The 16,657-nt window shown below is 34.4% G+C and overlaps 2 protein-coding genes across 2 annotated transcripts; one reads left to right on the forward strand and one right to left on the reverse strand.

The window, feature by feature from the left end:
- Positions 1-816: 816 nt before the first annotated feature.
- TRIADDRAFT_58551 (uncharacterized protein) lies at positions 817-6,458 on the reverse strand (the record flags this gene model as incomplete). Its single annotated transcript, XM_002114713.1, has 10 exons — positions 817-858; positions 1,053-1,388; positions 2,671-3,978; positions 4,064-4,153; positions 4,269-4,449; positions 4,585-4,652; positions 5,034-5,198; positions 5,428-5,524; positions 5,754-5,818; positions 6,165-6,458. The coding sequence occupies 10 exons, from the start codon at positions 6,456-6,458 to the stop codon at positions 817-819; spliced, it is 2,646 nt and encodes an 881-aa protein (XP_002114749.1).
- Positions 6,459-9,719: 3,261 nt separating this feature from the next.
- TRIADDRAFT_58552 (uncharacterized protein) lies at positions 9,720-16,567 on the forward strand (the record flags this gene model as incomplete). Its single annotated transcript, XM_002114540.1, has 30 exons — positions 9,720-9,867; positions 10,150-10,232; positions 10,741-10,779; positions 10,896-10,969; positions 11,093-11,192; positions 11,407-11,503; positions 11,608-11,719; positions 11,887-11,983; positions 12,108-12,176; positions 12,270-12,386; positions 12,508-12,552; positions 12,665-12,747; positions 12,837-12,923; positions 13,057-13,115; positions 13,199-13,224; positions 13,319-13,446; positions 13,540-13,645; positions 13,729-14,052; positions 14,157-14,269; positions 14,372-14,446; positions 14,528-14,613; positions 14,652-14,794; positions 14,885-15,007; positions 15,079-15,121; positions 15,332-15,438; positions 15,528-15,593; positions 15,843-15,868; positions 15,970-16,139; positions 16,221-16,357; positions 16,433-16,567. The coding sequence occupies 30 exons, from the start codon at positions 9,720-9,722 to the stop codon at positions 16,565-16,567; spliced, it is 3,018 nt and encodes a 1,005-aa protein (XP_002114576.1).
- Between the last annotated feature and the right edge of the window lie 90 nt (positions 16,568-16,657).

Genomic DNA, 16,657 nt, shown 5'->3' on the forward strand with positions numbered 1-16,657 from the left:
ACTCCTTCGTCGATGCTATCATCTTTAACCAATCACTTCGATAGGTAGGTGGAATAGCAAGAGCACTTTTAATCTTTAACTGATTTGAAATATGCGTTCAAAGACCATTTGAAGGATTTTCACTATTCGCTCTTTTCAAGAGGTAAAATTGCCTTCAGTTCAATTCTAGTTTTTCGTTTACTCCCTAAAATGCTTGATTTTAAGATTAATTCAGAAGAATTTCGGTAGATACAGATCGTAGTATTATGCGTATAAATGCATAAAGATATCGAGATGTCGTTTAATATTATCTCCAGAATGCTTGATTTAAATACTGATCGGAATAATTGAAGTAGATACAAGTCATAGCATTTTGCGTACAAATGCACGAGGATATGGATCTGTCATTTAATATCAATTTATTAAGTACAGTGTTTGTCTTATAGTGTTAGCATCTAATTTCATATTTTTTATTGATTAAAGTAGAATATTATTTTATAAATGCAATCAATAATTACTATGGGGTCATCGTAGGCGTTTAATAAATTCTTAGAAAGCACCAGAATTCATAGCAGAGTTATAAAGCAATAAATTTTTCATTTTAATAGGCAATAGTAAAAGACTAATTGGAGTAATAGCTTACACACTGTTGTGTAATTTTTACTTGCTATTATCTTACTTAGGAAGATTAATAGATTTATATTGCACATTTATTTATAAATCCTTTAAATACTCCTAAAAAGGATGGATTACACATGATTGAATTGTTGCTTTAGCATTTGATGATGCTAGATTACGAACTAGAGAAATACTTCTAACCTTACTAATGTCCCCATCTTAACTAGGTAAATTAACAGAGTCATCATATTCCTTCATAAACTAGTAACAAGTATATACGTAAGTAAGGTAACAAAGCCATGATTAATGGACGGTAATAGACAAAGATCAATCATAATAATCTTCTAATTTTTCTAATTTCCGCTCGTTACAACGCATAGGTTAGTTAAGAAATCAATTTAAACTCTACTGCTAGGAATGATCGATGGACAAAAGTTAACTAGAGCGCAACATACTGTAACTATTTTGTCGATGCTTGCTATATCATTATGAACTCGAAAATAAGTTAATGGCAAAACATCTTGCAGTATCTTATATTTATTACGGATGAGACCAATGATTCTTTCGACTTGAATTGTAATATGGGCTATCTTCCTTGCTCGTTCAATATCGAATGCGGGTAATTGATTATTACCTTTCGCTGAGTTTGAAGTTATTAGTACTGCTCCTTTTGAGCTTATGCTTTCTGCTATATTAAATCCTCTATCAGCTAAGATAATATCGCCAGGCGATAGTCGATCTAATATACCGCAATTTTCAGTAATATATTTATCAGACACGACCACCTCAACCTTGAGAAATAAAAGAAATATTTCCTTGAGGAGTAACACCAATTAGATATTTAATAGTATTATGCATTTTATAAGGCGGCCACGTTTTTAGCTCTAGCTAATAGATTGGAAGGGCATTCTATAAATATTTCAAAGCAATCGATAATAACGACGATATCGGAGCCAAAATATTGCTTAAATCGGATCGGCATAGTTCGAGTACGTTGGTCTTTATCAGGCCAAATAATGAAAGGTTTCAATTTAATATAGAAAGTATGAAGTCCTTGCATAAATTTTCTTGATATTGTAGTACAAGAACATTCATTGAGTAGAAAATTACTGAAATTCTTAATACTACATAATGGAAGACTGTGCTCTTCTTACTAATAACGGAATCGAGAGCTTTTCCTACGAAATCAACGACTACAGTATCGAGATAATTAAAACAATCTTTTTTAGGGTTTGATGTAGTGATATAAAAATTTGGTTGTGCATTAAAAACGAAATAAATTATCAAGAAATCTAAACTTAATATAGCTAGTGTATAGCGCTGTTAAAAGTAGAAATAGATTGTTGAGGATCTCTCAATAACAAATACCATGTATAACACTGACAACGATTTGTTCAATTATTTTTATTAGGTTAGATGGAAAGTGTGCTTCAATTCATATCCCAATCTCCACTGTATTATTCAATCTTATGTAATCATTTCTTGGAGATACGTTTATACTTTGCTTGTTAACCATATCCACATTATCAGTAGGTTATAGTGCTTTATAATCTAAATTCAGTTAACTATTCTTATTCATTTCATTCTGATATCAGAACTAATTTTAACTACTGTATTATATTATATAAAAGCAGTTCAATCTTCACTTTTTAAAATATAATTTGGAGATAAACAGTAGAGTTGAATGTTAACTGTTCAGTAATTTGCGTATAGCAATCTTTGTAGACTACAATGATATATCATGCTATCATTGTCCAATTCTCTCTATATATAGTTGTGATTATATCCAAAACGATGTTATAAATAGCGATAGAAAGCAAACACAATATTAGATTGATAGGATAGAATTGCTATATGATAGGAGTTATGGTCATAGTTGATGCTGACGATACCGTAGCATGCCTATGTGATGTAGTAGCTCTCCTGCCATTACCAATTGACTAATCTTTGATTATCGTTAGAATCTCCATTTGAATAATGATATCTTAAATTATACAGTCTAGTTGACACATTACAAAAAAAAATAGATAAGACAAAGACAGCAATAGCGAACGTGATTAACAGGATAGTTACCAATATTAAAGCTAGATTTTTATTCGATATTATTCTATAGGTACTGCTAATATTAATTGATGTCGATGTACTTGATTCGGATGATGTGGCTATTTTTAAATGGCTTATATTAATCTGATCGTTAGGTTGCTCACATCGATAGTACTTAACTTGTAGTAATTTCTTCTCGATACCTTTCTTGCATTGATCAGCAGGTAATTTTCGATAGAGCTGGATTGATGGCAAAGTTTGGTTACACTTAATATTGTTATTGAATGATGTCGGATATACGCTACAAGTATAGTTATTTTGACTGTTATTGCTATTTATTCTTCGAAAACCAAAATTGCACGTGAAATCATCTTGTGTACAAGAACATGCTGTTGTCGATAATAATCCTTGATATCCTGCACGATGGATACAGCAAGAAGTATTTTTACGCAATCGATAGCTTTTTACTTGACCAAGGATGCAATGATGCTGATTACTTCGCGTATAACTTCCCGATTTCCAGGTATAATAATCGTTGGTATTACAATATCGTCGCATAATTTTAGAAAAATCCAACGTTATAGCGGACCAGATAGAATGTTGACTAAAATTGCAACTTAACATGTTCAAAACAAGCGATTGATAGTCTGGATTATCTACTACAAATGTTGCTACACTAGTAACATTCTTAATGTTTAGACGATGCCATTGGTTTCCATTATTACAACTGTAGAGGATACTAATTCCATTTCGATTGTAAGCTAACGATGACTTGCTTGTTGCAATGACTGAGCCATAATCTAATAGTGCGTAGGAATAATGATAATCAGATGAAATCTTCCATGTATGACCACCATCTTGGGAGATGACTAGAACTTGCTCGAGTGAATTTAGTGATTTCCCGCAGTTTCCGGCTGCTAAGATTAAACCTGGTACTGTAGCACTAGTAATAATATCTCGAATGATCAACAGCTTTGATGTTCGTTTTAGTTGGATATGTAAGGAACAGTTTGGTAATTGGCAATCTTGGCAATGACCATTAAAAGAATTTTGTGGCGGATTAATCAATTGCCAAGTTACTCCTTTATTGAAAGTAATTTTGGTTACAATACCATTCTCTCCATTTTGGTTAGCAAAGTAGGTTCCGCCCTGGCTATGAACTTTGTAGAAGGCGATACGATGGTTATTAACAGATCTAATTTTAACATTTAAATTGGATAACGATAAGTGAAAATGCGTCCCTTCTCGATTAGATATATACAGATGGGTACTCTTATATAGACTATGATGGCCAGCTAATGTAATTACATCTTCACTTGTATCTAAAACCGTGATACCCTAGATTTTGATCCAAAGAATAGCAAGTTAATAAATTTATTGCAATCGCTAAATAAATTCCAAATTGTAAGACGACCTGTATTACCTGTAATAACATTTCACTAGGCAATGTGGCTAAATTGAATAATTTACGATCGTAAGAAACATATAGTCTAACATTGTTTCCATGTTTCTTCTATAAGTGTATCGAAATGCAAAAGTCCGTTTTATTTGTCAAACAAGTGGTTGAAAGCATTCATTTAACTTATTCTTACGTTTGCTGCGAAAAAAATTTAAATATTTCAACTTACTAAGGCGATCACGTATTTCTCTTTTACTATTAGGCTGTCAGCTAAAATAGATGTTAAACTGGTCTGCCATAGGATACTTGTCGATGTACGGATAATATACTTGTAGATATTAGATGTCAATTTTGAACTGGCTTTTTCGTAATAAATAATTGCCGGGTCAATATCTACTTTGGGTACACCCCTAAAATTTTGGACATAAAGAGAAGAATCAAATGTAATATAAATATGCTATAAACTGAATTATTTCTTTTTTACTCTTTGATCGACAGAAACTGCAAACCGGTAACTAAAAATAATTTATGTTACAAACTCTCACCAAAAGTATCGATTGACGCCTGTATCGATCAAATTCCATGAAAAACCAAAGTTCTTAGATATGTAAAGCTATGCAGTATAATTATGATTACAATAATAAATGAAAATGATTGCAGGATATCGAGTTTTTGCAAAACTTTTACATTATTATACTGCACTTAAATATTGAAATTTACTTTACTATATTAAGTGCATCTGCATATGTATAATAAACACTCGGTAGTAATTTGTCACTAGTGGTAGTTTCTTAGCAAATTATTACTTCTACAATATTTTAAAGTACGTAGGTGCCAAACTGCATTGCTATAAAAATGAGTAGCTTAGCATACTAAAGATAATAAATGATGTTTAGATTGAACATTTCGATCTTGGGATGATTACATAGTTTGAGTATTGCGTCTAATTAGTAGTAAGATATGTTATAATAAAATCTTCAAAGATGTACGATACCTTTTTTCTTCTACTGTCGCAGCCTAGCAGCCACGTTGAATACTGAGGACTAGGGTGGAAGATGAGTTTTACAGGATTAAATGGTACTTTTATCACTGCGGTAAACGTTTTCGCTGAGTTATGCGAAAGAAGAATGATTCTGCAATGGCTACAAGTAATGATAATCTAAGATTGAAAAAAGAATGAATATGATTCAGTTTGCTTAAAGTTTAATCTATCATGAACGTAACTAAGATTTCATTTTATTTTATCATTTCGTAGGTGGATTGTAAGTTAGGATATAGATACGCTTTAGAATGGATGAGTGCAAGTTTCTTACCACATTGCCATTATAGAGATTGATATATAAGTACAGCTCAATACGTACAGTATATAATTCAAATTGGATTGTTACCTTACTACCGTTATGGGGGTTTCGATATAACTTTCGTAATTTTCGACATCTTTCCGGTGGCTTTATGACATCATAGCTGAGGCCCCGATCTTCAGATCTGATTTTTTAAAGAAATATTGGCAACTCATTTCTTTATTCAATTTCTAGGTAATTTATTATATTGAAATATCTAGCTTATATCATAGATGTAGTCAAGAAGGAAACTTTAAACTTTACTTTATTAGTTGTTCTTCTATCGATACTGAAGTAATTCGCTAAACAGTGAATCAACATTTCAGCAAATATATACGATTTAAAACTAATCAAGCTAATAACATTTTCTTAACCTGAATATTCTGTTTCGGAATGGGCTCAATCTGCTGTTGTATTTCTTGGATAAAATCACTATAATCTGAAGATGTGATCAAAAATACGATTAAAGCAAAGGATATCATTTTTAATCAACACATTTATTACAGAAAACTTGAATGGCTATAATGGTTATTTTTGACAGATAATGCATAATTTATGACTTATTTCCAATCGTTTTAATCGACGATTACTTCTAATCATAACTCTAATTTTAATCCATCGAACAGTATGCAATAAGGCTGTTACGGCAAATTAATTCGATATGCTAGTAATTTATTACCATAACAGTACTATATGTCGTTTTCTTTCAGCAGCTAGCTAAATATAATGCTTACAGTTGGAGAGATGAGTTATTTAAGTTGTCGATTATTGTCAATTTCTCTTACATTATGCCTTTCTCCCGTGTAGTAGATGGAAATCGAAGGCCCAGATTGATTCAGTTTGGTGATTGTCACTAATTGATCGATATCAAAACTTTCAATGATTTTAGTCAAATTGTCCAGTTTACTTTTTTCGACCGATCGAGTTCGTCGTTTGATAGAGTTGGAGCTCTTCTGAAGCCATTTACTTCTATTTAATTGAATTTCAGTTGTTTCCAGTTCTTGTCCAGTATTTACCTCCATATCCACGCAGGAAGATAGGGCTAGAATAACCACCGCGATATTAAATCGCTTATTCATTTTTCTGATTCACAATACGCCTTGAAGACCAGATCTACTTTGCCGAAAGGTTGGAAGAATACGTCTTAGAGCTGCTTGTTCGCAGTTTTATAAGAACTTTTTGCGCACTGGAAGCTCATTTATATTGTATACATAGTGTTTTAATCGCCGTCTCTGTTTTCAGCTTACGCTAATAACGATATGAAGTAAGTTACACACAGTACCCTATACTAGTTATCCACTAGCAGGGCAATCAAGTTAAAATACCAGTAGCAACGCTAACTACTATGCACTAGTTAGATATTTCAATGGGAGCCACAAAAAGAAGCCAATTAAAATACGTTGAGAGAGACTGCACCATCCATGTTTGAGTATGCTTAATGAACAGACGACATTTCCTTCGTTTCCTATGTGCTAATAATCTGTACACATTCAATTCAAGATCATTCATTATCATCTTATAAAGAAAGAATTAGTTTTATTTTGTATGCCCGTGCGATAGACTTATCTAGTATCTTGATTCAATTTATTTTTTCGCAGGGTATACTGGTATTCGATGTTGCATCGGACTTAGTAATAGAAAGTATGAACTTAGCATTGATAGAAATAGCTATTAGTGAAATTGATAAAGGTTATTTGCCTCAATGTTTACCTACTACGTCGTATAAACTTTGGCAGATCAGTGGGTATCCCAAGAATAAATTAAATTAGATTAAAGGCAGTGCACCAATCAGTTGCTGTACGAATTAGATGGAATGTAGAAAGGATAGTTTGCCAAGTTGTTTTTATCCAATACTAATATCTAACGCTACCAGATATCTTTGGCTGAAAATTTATTTTTGGGGAAATGGATCCATTAATTCATGAATTCTCCAATCCCTCATAGGAAAGGTACACGAGTATTTCATTTTTTAATTTTGTAGATATTCTAATGCAGTCATAGTTATAATGGAATTTTCGGCTCTATCAATTGTAGTGAGTATTTCTTTATCCATGCTGATGAATATTCTGTTTCAGTACTGCGGATCAAGAGCGAGTTGACACTGCACTATTTCAATACGAGTCCTTGAATGAGTAATGACAAATGAGAAGCGATCAAATTTGAAATGGCGTAACTTATTTATCAGTGTTAGCGTTTTAAATTACTTCTCCGATGGTATTGAAGTCAAGCGCTTTATACTGTAGGTGTGGACGTTTTGGGAATGATCCAAATCAACGAAATGATTTTTGATTCAGTAAAGTTTCTTAATTCTGCCACAACTCCAGCATCAAGATTGCTCTTATATTTATGTAGTTCATTCTAATATCTAAATTACTTCACTTTCCTATCAGATTGGTGTTTTCGAAACACTTTGCGATCAATATGATTGTAATAGTTACCTAGGAACATACGGGAGAACTGATCAACTATATGGGACGGTACTGGACGTTATTGCATTCTGATTTTCTATCTGCTTGAAGAAATCTTGCGCATTTCTAGTACATCGAGAGAGCCAAAGTGGTATTCATTTCATAAGCAATCGAAAATTGAGCGAAATCACTGCTGTAATAACTTCGACATGTTGATGTTCTGTTAAATTTATCTGTTATGAAAACGGAGTAGATAGATCGAAATTGACTAGTCAATACTACCTAGGATGCAATACACATCCAGTATAATATAATGGATGCTGTTAGCGATAAACTTGGATGTGGTGCATCATTTTAAGATTTAAAGCAAAGTTTCATACAATCCCTTATCCTAAAATTCATTCTATTTTACCATGGACTATGATCGAAATGGAGTAGTCTATCACTGCCTAGGGTGCAATACGCATAGAATATCATGGATCTCGTTCACGGTAAACTTGGACGCATCATTTCAGATTGGATGAAGACAAAATTTCATACAACTCCTTGTCATAAGAATTCATAGACTATAGAAAAAAAGTTCAATTTTCAAGCACTTGCACTTGTACATGCAAAAAAGGCTAGAGAAAATTTCGAAAAGACGCCCATGGATCCTATCACTGATCAATTTCTACGAAATAGGCTGTGTATTTTTTTGGGGGGGGGGGCAGGTGATATAATTATTGAATTTTGGCAACTGCGGCCATCGCCTTGCCGCGTTGCCGTGGCCGACGGTATCGCTTTCGAGTCCGGTACGATACCGTAAAGTCATGGTAGGGAACCGACGAAGCGCGGTTGACGTCGACATAATCGGTTCCGTTTCGGTTCGCAGTAAAAAGTGGAAGGTTCAGAACCGGACCGAACCTCTGACAGGTCCGGTAAAGGTACAGTACAGTAAAGTGTGATACTGACTGACTACCATTCTGATGACTGGTTACGGACCGTACGACTGTACGTACGGTAGACTGTACAATGTACAGTACGTACAATACTGTACTGTCTGTGGTTTGTTTCATTTTCATGGAGACTCGGAATTTTGGCTACTGTAGCTGTAGGCACTGATATGAACAGTACTGGACCCTGTAGCCTGTACGTGGACTTGCGCGTTGTGGGAAATACAAGTCCAGATTGGCCATCGCATTGTCGTTGTTGTTGGTCAATCCAGTTGAATGCGGCGGCGGTTGTCGGTTTCAGCGTCAACCTGACTGACTACCATTCTGACTACTGGTACAGTGCAGTACAGTACAGTACGACTGTACGTACTGTAGACTGTAGACTGTACAGTGAACAGTACAGTACTGTTTGTGGTTGTTTCAGTTTCATGGAGGCTCGGCATTTTAGGTACTATACTGTACCTGTAGGCACTGATGTGAACAGTACTGGAGCCTACAGCCTGTACGTGGACTTGCGCGTTATGGGAAACACAAGTGCAGATCAGCCAGCGCTTTGTTGTTGTTGCTGTTCAATCCAGTTGAAATGCGGTTGTCGGTTTCAGCGTCAACCTGACTGACTGCCATTCTGACTACTGGTACAGTGCAGTACAGTACAGTACGACTGTACGTACTGTAGACTGTGGACTGTACTGTTTGTGGTTGTTTCATTCTCGTGGAGACTCGGAATTTAAGGTACTGTACCTGTAGGCACTGATGTGAACTGTACTGGACCCTGTAGCCTGTACGTGGACTTGCGACTTACGGGAAACACAAGTGCAGATCAGCCAGCGCATTGTCGTTGTTGTTGTTCAATCCAGTTGGAAGTGAATGCGGTTGTCGGTTCTAGCGTCAACCGAGTTAAGTCACTGCAAGAGTCAATCACGCTGGAAAACGTGTTGTCTGCCAGCTGTAGCGAGTCGTCTATTCATTGCTTACAACTCATTTCGTGTCGCCAATCGCCATGCCAGTGGTGGGCAATGATGAGCAAACGCAAGAACTTCAAGCATTTTTAATACGCTGTTGGAAAGAAAGATGGAAGCCCAGTCGGTGGGCAATGAAAGTGCGAAAATTCTTACTTGCAAAAGAAAATAGTTCCAAAATGCTTGCTGGTATAACAACACACTGGATAGCTTGAATGATTAACGTTTCTATGCATTCAAGTCACCTGTATTCTATCTTTTTCACTGCAATACTTTTACCTCGTATTCAATATACTCAATTACTGTTCAAGTAGTATTCAATACGATCATGTTGTAGTCTTGATCAGTCGGTTATCATTGCTTGCATGCCATTGAATTGAGCAAGGCTAAGAAAATTGGAATGAAATTTATCACTATCATTGCTATTGATGCTCTAATTTTCTATTTTTTTCTTCCTGGATAAACTATTAGAATTGCTACTGAAGCAGATTTTCATTGGGACTATTCCCAACGAGTTGCTACTATCCTATATGAATTATGCCACAACAACGCAGGTAATCTTGTGATCCTTTTGCCATCAATGAATGTAGTAATATGCCCAAGGCAGGCTTATCGTAGAGCGTTCCGTACCAAATGAAAATCTGCCTACAACAGCTAGTTGAGGCAGTTGCGAGTATACGTAAGAATAATACTGCATTCTTAAAGTCCTACTTTTATATTGAATGGCTATGCTAAAGGTTTTCATGCATCAGTGAACGCATATTTTATGACGGCAATGACTTACAGGCCTATACATCAATTTATCCAGCAATATTGAACCCTTTTTTTAATGAAAGCCCCTTTTATCGTGACGTTGCCGCTCAGAACTGTACTCTTCTTGACAACCTTTACTGATGCGGAGTTTTGTGACATGTATGCAGTACTACTGTATGTTGGCAGTTGTCGTGTATATTGAAATGTAACTTATACACCCAATGCAGGGATTGAATAATGCTGTAGTGGCTAGAGCACTTTATTGATGACGAAAAATGACAAACTGATTGCTTTTGTTTTTTCTACTAGTTAATCTCCCACACCACCTTTTACTCTACAATTGCACAGGTAAGTATTACATGAAATTGTATGCTAACAGTAAAGTCTACAATACGCATTGGAAGCGCGGAGTTGTGATACAAGCAAATCAAATCTAATATGTGTCTGCTATATTAAACTTGCAGCTTGTGGACTTTAGCAAGCCAAGATGCATGAATCGAATCTTAGAGTTGGTCATTCTTATCTTGCCATCAACTAGGTACCTTGCTAGATGCCTTCATCATACGTATCTTTCTTGAGAATTGTGCATGTTGTTCCAATAAAAACTACCTCCTTTATGATTGTAAAAACACTAACATTGAACTTCAATAATCTATTGCAGTTGTAAAACTAGAGAAGATAGCTTAGACTTGGCTAAAGCTCTTCTAAGTTTGTTATCATGGCTTCAAACCGTGTGCATAATGTCTATAAGATTTTCGCAGGTAGGAGGCATTGGGCGCTGGTACATGAATATCTTTTAATTTTGTTTGTATGGTATATGCAATTGACTCACAATGTAAAAAGAGGAACAGAATCGAATGTATAGAAATACGTACATATCCTGTAGTAGTGGAATTATCAATCTTATGAAAGTGACCCCACAACAATAAATCATAAAAATATTATCTACATATACAATTTATGCCGCTTTCTTAGGCTGGTGTTACAGAGTTATGTAATGCTGCACTTACCTTGATTTTGGACAATCAGAATCTCTGCGGACTTATTCGTATTGGCAGCTTTAATAGCACTGGTAAATTATTTTCAGGTCCATTTTGGTATACAAGATTAATATTTTTTTGCTGCTGTATAACTTATTAAGTCTTGGTGTTATTCAATACTTTCTATCGACCCAAGAATTATGGAACGTCGTGAATCAACTTGGAGAACAGTTATGCGAAGTAGATATGTCGATGCTTGCGGAAAAACCTCGTAATAAATTATTAAGGATAGCAAGCAAAATTGCGCGGTGAGCCGGACTATTGTACAGTTTTCGATATTTTATGATATGAATTTTCAAATAGTAAATTCTCTCTTCCATTTATTACAAGCATTTCGGAACATTGATTGATTACTTTTCACATAGTTTTCATGCACGAATAAATATCTGACTAAAATTTGTATCTGATTCTGTAGGCTAACTAATCATCAATTCGACGGGAATCCATCAATGCAACAGAATAGTAAGGATGGTGGACCATCGACGTCAATTCAACTTATCATTTACATTCAGGTAGTGTAAGGTTTATGTGTTTCTGTTAAGAAATATGCCAGATTACCCTTACAGCTTTCCTGTATGATGACATGGTCGGTCGTTTATACCTACCTGTTAATGTAAAACGTTTTATCTCCTTCAGTCTTTGATACGACCATTAAATTCCGAGGAAACCATTGCGTGCTTGTTGGAATCGGTTGATTCGTTTAAGGTTCTTCCTCTAAATTATCATGTCTTGTTAAGCCGAAATGATGAGTGACATAATAGACATATTCCTCACAACACATTGGTGTTCAAATTTTAGAGAATTAACCCATGTGATTTCTTTGTGGAATTATATCGAGCCTGTCTCACTGCCATATCCGAGTCTGCAAGTGGCTCATGGGATGAGGTTAAAATAGTCTGCTTTACCCATTTTAAGGTAAGAAATTGTTGGGACTTAGCGAAGTGTAAAATATATTTGTGTTACATAGTAATTTTTTATATACTACGGTTGTTTATTCACAAATTTCATTTTCTAACCAATGTTCAATGTAATGAAGCTTCCTAAGATTATCAAGGCCTTGCTTAGGCGTAGCTTTATGCAGGTACTATTGATGCGATTCTGAATAATTGCTAATACGGTGTCCATCCATATATACGGAAATCTTTTTCACTCGATATGTAAACAAAATTTTCTTTACCCAAATCACATTTTAGCAACTGATATCACAACACGGGTTGTCCTTTATGAAATTAACCCGCCTCGCCAATCTTCTTGACGTCATCGATAAAAAACTAAGGTACAATTCGTAATCGGACATCGAGTTGGCGATCTAAAACTATTCCAAATTTGACTTTAGCCACCAAAAATTCTTTTATGATTTTGTAGATGCGATACTGTAAGTGCTATTGCAACCTCCCTTCGATTGGAAAATATTATCACAGCAAAAGGTTTTGAGGAGCTTATAAAATCTAGGTTGGAAAAGTATCATTTTAACCTCTCTTGTGTACTGATTTCATGCTCAAGATTACTGTTCGTGCTATTCTTAGAAGCTTCCTTCTGTTGTCCGATTAATGATTGTATTGTATTAATAATAAATCTTAATTAGACCTGAGAAAAGTGACGATATGAATGAATGTAACCTTTATAAACAAATGGACGATGCAAGTAAGAGCCCATAATTTGTTCATAATAGCTTTACATTTAATTAATACGATTAAATATTGCAATATCTTTCTACCGGATATTAGAAAGCTATTTGGATCGGTTACTACAGGTGAATATGCATTGTAATTTATAGATAGGCACTACTTATGTATTCATACACAAGTTTCGTAAATAATGATTATACATATTATTATTTAATTCAGTTAATTAACGCTGGAGACATCGTCGAAGTTCGTTCACAAATAAACTACTTTATTGATCATATGGACGTTGTGCTTGCTACTGCCGCTTGTAGTGGCTGTATGAAAAATTTAGCCTTGGCATTAATAAGGTAATTATTTTAATCCATCCAATTTATGTATAATTGTAAATTTTAACATCAAAGTCACGTTTGAAAAATTATGATTTAATCCATTTTTAACAGGTTAAATGACTCCATTAAAAGGCAAACATCAAGAGGAGATCATTTGCAATTGTTTGATGTTACCTTCATTTTGCTTTGTTCTGTTATACAACGATATGGAAAACAGGTTTGGCTAGTAGCCCGTAGAATATGTATATTGAATTCTTGTAACAAAGTAAATCATAAATTCATAGTCCATTTTTCTTTTAGATTTTGACGGATGATAATCAATCGACGGTGAATTCATTCTTTTATCAATGGGCTAACCAATACTTACATGAAGAATACCCTTTTGAGTCTCAAGCTCAACAAGTTCCTAAAAGTGCGAGCATTTCAGTACCCTGTACTCCAACACAATCAATTTTAACTATGGCTACCGACACAGTAGATTCGATGTTAAGTGTTTTCACTAAGTCATACGATACTGAGTTTGACTATTCAAATTTATACCAAATGTGCATGATGGCGAGTGGTTTTGTTAAGGAAATTATTAAACCTTGGCATTTAAATTTTATTAGTGAATCAACTGTCAAGGTATCGAAAATTATATAATCTTGCTATTAATTGCTAATTTTTACCTTGTCATGCTGGAATGGATACGTTTCCATTGATATTAACTTGGTCATGATATGATTTAGCAATATTTAGACCGTCTAAAGGGAAAAGCTTCTTGTCTATCGATTGCAATTTATGCCGCGTGGTATAAAATTGCACTGAGAAGTTCTTCATCGGAGCGCAAAAAGTGCTTTAGGTAAAACGTTTTATCCGATAAATTGGTATTATTAATTGCATTCGAATGGGTTATAGTGCCCTACAGATAATTCATCTTATAAGTTCCAAATTGTCTTGATAGTTGCCTTAATCATATTATGGAGAATTTGAAAAAGGAGGAAGCGGAAAATGCAAATGATAAAAGCAGATTGAATAAGTAAATTATCATTGTTATTCCTCGTAAAATTTTAAATCATCGTTGCCATAAAAAATGACCAGATATGCTTTTTTGCCAAAGATTGCAACTTCAACGAGAAATCTTGTCCAGAATTTGTCCAGAGAATTCTCTCATTGAAGAGAAAACGCGAAACAATTCAACTCTTGGTAAATTTTAATATTCTTTTAACATTATGTACTTTTAGCTTATTATGTTTACGACGCTTACATTTTAAAATTGCTATTTATGGGTGTTAATATAATTAGCTCCTCTCCTCTATTTTTAATTGTGTTAGTTAACAGCTGCGGGTCTGATGTATTTATGCAATCGAAAAATTCCCCTTATGAAGTTAGAAATTATCTCTTTTTTAATTGTGTAAAAATGTGAATTACATTGCGGTAAATTGACTGAGATACTTTGCTCTACCATGTGCCGTAGATTGTATCCGACATTTTTTCGGAGTTTATGACGAAACGTTGGCTAGGCTGTGCACAAATAAGTAATATTTTTAAGCTATGGTCTGCCACATCTTCTGATTGGTTCTGTGAGGCATTACTTCAGGTATGGCTATTTTTACGTTGTAGAGCATTTATTATCGTATTACGTGACTTATATAAATTAACACACTGTAGATGCTGAATGAAGATCGCGGAAAGGATAACTGTATTATGATAGGTGAGTTGTAAATTCTAAGTGTCATTGTGACCGATTTGAGGTTTTTGGGTAATGTCAGATCTCTGGATAGCTTATATGCTTACTATTTGTTTCAATTTATTTAAATGTAAAAGATTAGTACTAATATCTATTTAGATATATTTTCGTAAGTTTTTAAATCGATAATCGTAAAAAGTATTAATTGAACGTTATCTATATGACTTTTGTCAGCTGATGCAATAGCTTGTTTAACTCTGATTCATCCAACTGAATTAATACCAACGGTTTTTGTACAAGTAATACAACATCATTTAAAGCCTACAATTCACCAATGGAAGGTACTTTCAGTTTCAGTTCTTTATCTGAAAAGAAAGTTCTGATCTACCGATAATGTTTACTTTTTATTGTATGCTTCCATCCAATCTAGGCGCGAGCTTTGGCTCATGTGTTGGTGAGATGTATGCAATTTGGCCTCACTTATAGCGGGGGTACGGTAGACTCTATTTTTAACATCTATCTTTGCAACTGTTGTATTTTACCATTGAAGCTGTTACAAGCAATTTTACTATTTTTTAGATTACAACCCTAACAGTATGTTCAAGCTTGGCAATATAAATAAAAGAGGAAGAAGTGAATCTTTGTCGGAAACTGTGAGTGAGCTATCGTCTTATTTTATCAATGAGGGATGATTAATTATAACACTATGATTATCTTGTTATTACCTGTATTTCTTATCATAAAGAATTCATCTGCCACCAACGGCGAGAGGTAAAGTAGGATATAAAAATTTTAGGAATTATCTTGAATTTGGCTGTAGTGGTACTATTAAAAATATTAAAATATGTCGTGTATGATATATTTTAAATTAGGCCACCGAAAATTCAACGGGTTGATGAACCGTTTGATTCAAGTAGTGAAGCAAGCTTAGCTATATACTGTATGGAAACTGCGATGGATACCGAATCTGTGTTAGTCGAAAATGGTTACGACGACAATAGAGCAGAATCCTGCTTTGGGAAAGTATTTATTGCAATACTAGGTAAATCTCTGATTAAGGCACTTGTTTATATATTCAATTTGTATTTATAATGTTTATTTTTTCCTTTTGTGGTATCATTAGAAACGTTACTGCTAAAGTTTCGAGAAATATTCGAAAAAAACCACATTGGACCGTCAGTAACATTTGCTATGTACTTTCTGCAGCGGTATTGCTTAACTAACATGGATCTGTTCTTAAAGCCTGGTTTACGCAAGCTGGTATGTAACGGATTGAATTGTTAATGCAATAAGGCAATGTTAAAGGCGTATTAAAGTGCCTTTTCGTTATTGTAGGCGATCGATCTTATCCCTTTAATTCCTGGACAAGTTAGCGTAGATTTATTATTACGGCTTCATGACTTAAACTTGGAAGAGCATCGGAGGGATTGCGCGAAATATTTAGCATATCCTCAAATGATATCAAAGTGACTAAGTTATTAATGATACCAAAAATGTTGCTAACGACTGTAATATACTGCTGATAATACGTTCACCTCGTATTTAGTTCAAGTAGGTTGA

The sequence above is a fragment of the Trichoplax adhaerens genome, genomic scaffold, assembly GCF_000150275.1.
Source record: "Trichoplax adhaerens TRIADscaffold_8 genomic scaffold, whole genome shotgun sequence".
In the NCBI taxonomy this organism is placed as follows: Eukaryota; Metazoa; Placozoa; class Uniplacotomia; order Trichoplacea; family Trichoplacidae; genus Trichoplax; species Trichoplax adhaerens.